We start from the raw sequence: 1,127 nt of genomic DNA, 5'->3' as shown, positions 1-1,127 counted from the left end.
CGATTTTGAGGATACGTCACGAGAGAATCATAAGGATCTTTGTAAGATATTAATTAATATGATCTTTAGACGAGACGTTACTTGTTCGAGAGATTAGATGAATGTCCCGGAAAGAACGGCCCAAATATTTTGACGGTCATACGCATTTTTTTCGATTGGGATGACCCGTACACGTTATAAAGCAGGGATTTTCTTTTTTTTTTTTTTCTCCCCGGCCAGAATAAATTGTTTTATAAAAGATATAAAGGAGATGAAAATAGAAGTGCTATGTACTGCGCACTATGATTCCCGTCATATGAATCCAGTTATATTTTACATGGCTTGCAATTATTACCCTTTCCTTTAGGCTTTGACTTGGGACAGACATCACAACATGGTTTTATAAAATGCATAATAACACATTGAAACTAAGAGGGGGAAAGAAAAAGATTAATTACTTTCCAATACCATAATGTATCATGTAATTACACGGGTGTCCTCAGAGCCAGCGTATCTAAAATAAGTGATCCTAAGATCGCGATAATCCTAGCTTGTCGATTTGGCTCCATGGCTACCCGTGTAGTTACAAGTAGTAATCTCAGGGCCATTTGCGTAGATACGCAGACTCTAGGATTACTCATGTAAATACATTAAACTTTAAGAAACCGAAATGTAATTAATGAAAGGAAAAAAAAAGACCAAGTATCGGTAGAAGAAGAAACATGTCGTCTTTAAAAATTCAATGTCATGACTCCAAAAATGTAAAAAGAAAAGAAAAGAAATCCTCCCCGTTACAATTACAAATTCACAAAATACGCAAGATTCTCCGTTTACAAAACTCGCTCCTTCCTCCTTGATCCCTTCAATCCCCAAGCCAACCCCGCACTCTTCGTCACCCACGAATCTAGATCCACACTAACTTTCCCCAGCCGCGAATGCATCCCTTCAATGTCCTCCTCGCAAATCACGACGTTAGTCGCCGCCGAGTAAATGTTGACCTTCACGCCATCGTCGGTGCCTGGCCGCGGGCCCCTTCAAGATCCCGATGGCCGTCTTGAGATCGCTGATGGCGTTGGGGTAGTGAACCCTGGCGCAGGAGTTGTACTTGTGGGAGGGGATCACGCCGGAGTCGGAGTCGGCGGCGAGGT

General features: G+C 42.0%; 1 protein-coding gene across 1 annotated transcript in view; it reads right to left on the bottom strand.

Moving 5' to 3' along the window:
• The window catches only part of LOC109829946 (putative uncharacterized protein DDB_G0294196), a 6,216-nt gene extending 5,629 nt beyond the window's left edge, over nt 1-587 (bottom strand). The window contains exon 1 of the mRNA XM_020397051.1: nt 567-587. Within this exon, the coding sequence (XP_020252640.1) occupies nt 567-587 (21 nt within the window). The remainder of the gene's footprint in view (nt 1-566) is intronic.

This window comes from Asparagus officinalis, chromosome 1, assembly GCF_001876935.1.
Source record: "Asparagus officinalis chromosome 1, Aspof.V1, whole genome shotgun sequence".
Taxonomy (NCBI): Eukaryota; Viridiplantae; Streptophyta; class Magnoliopsida; order Asparagales; family Asparagaceae; genus Asparagus; species Asparagus officinalis.
This window is presented reverse-complemented; position numbering and strand designations above follow the sequence as displayed.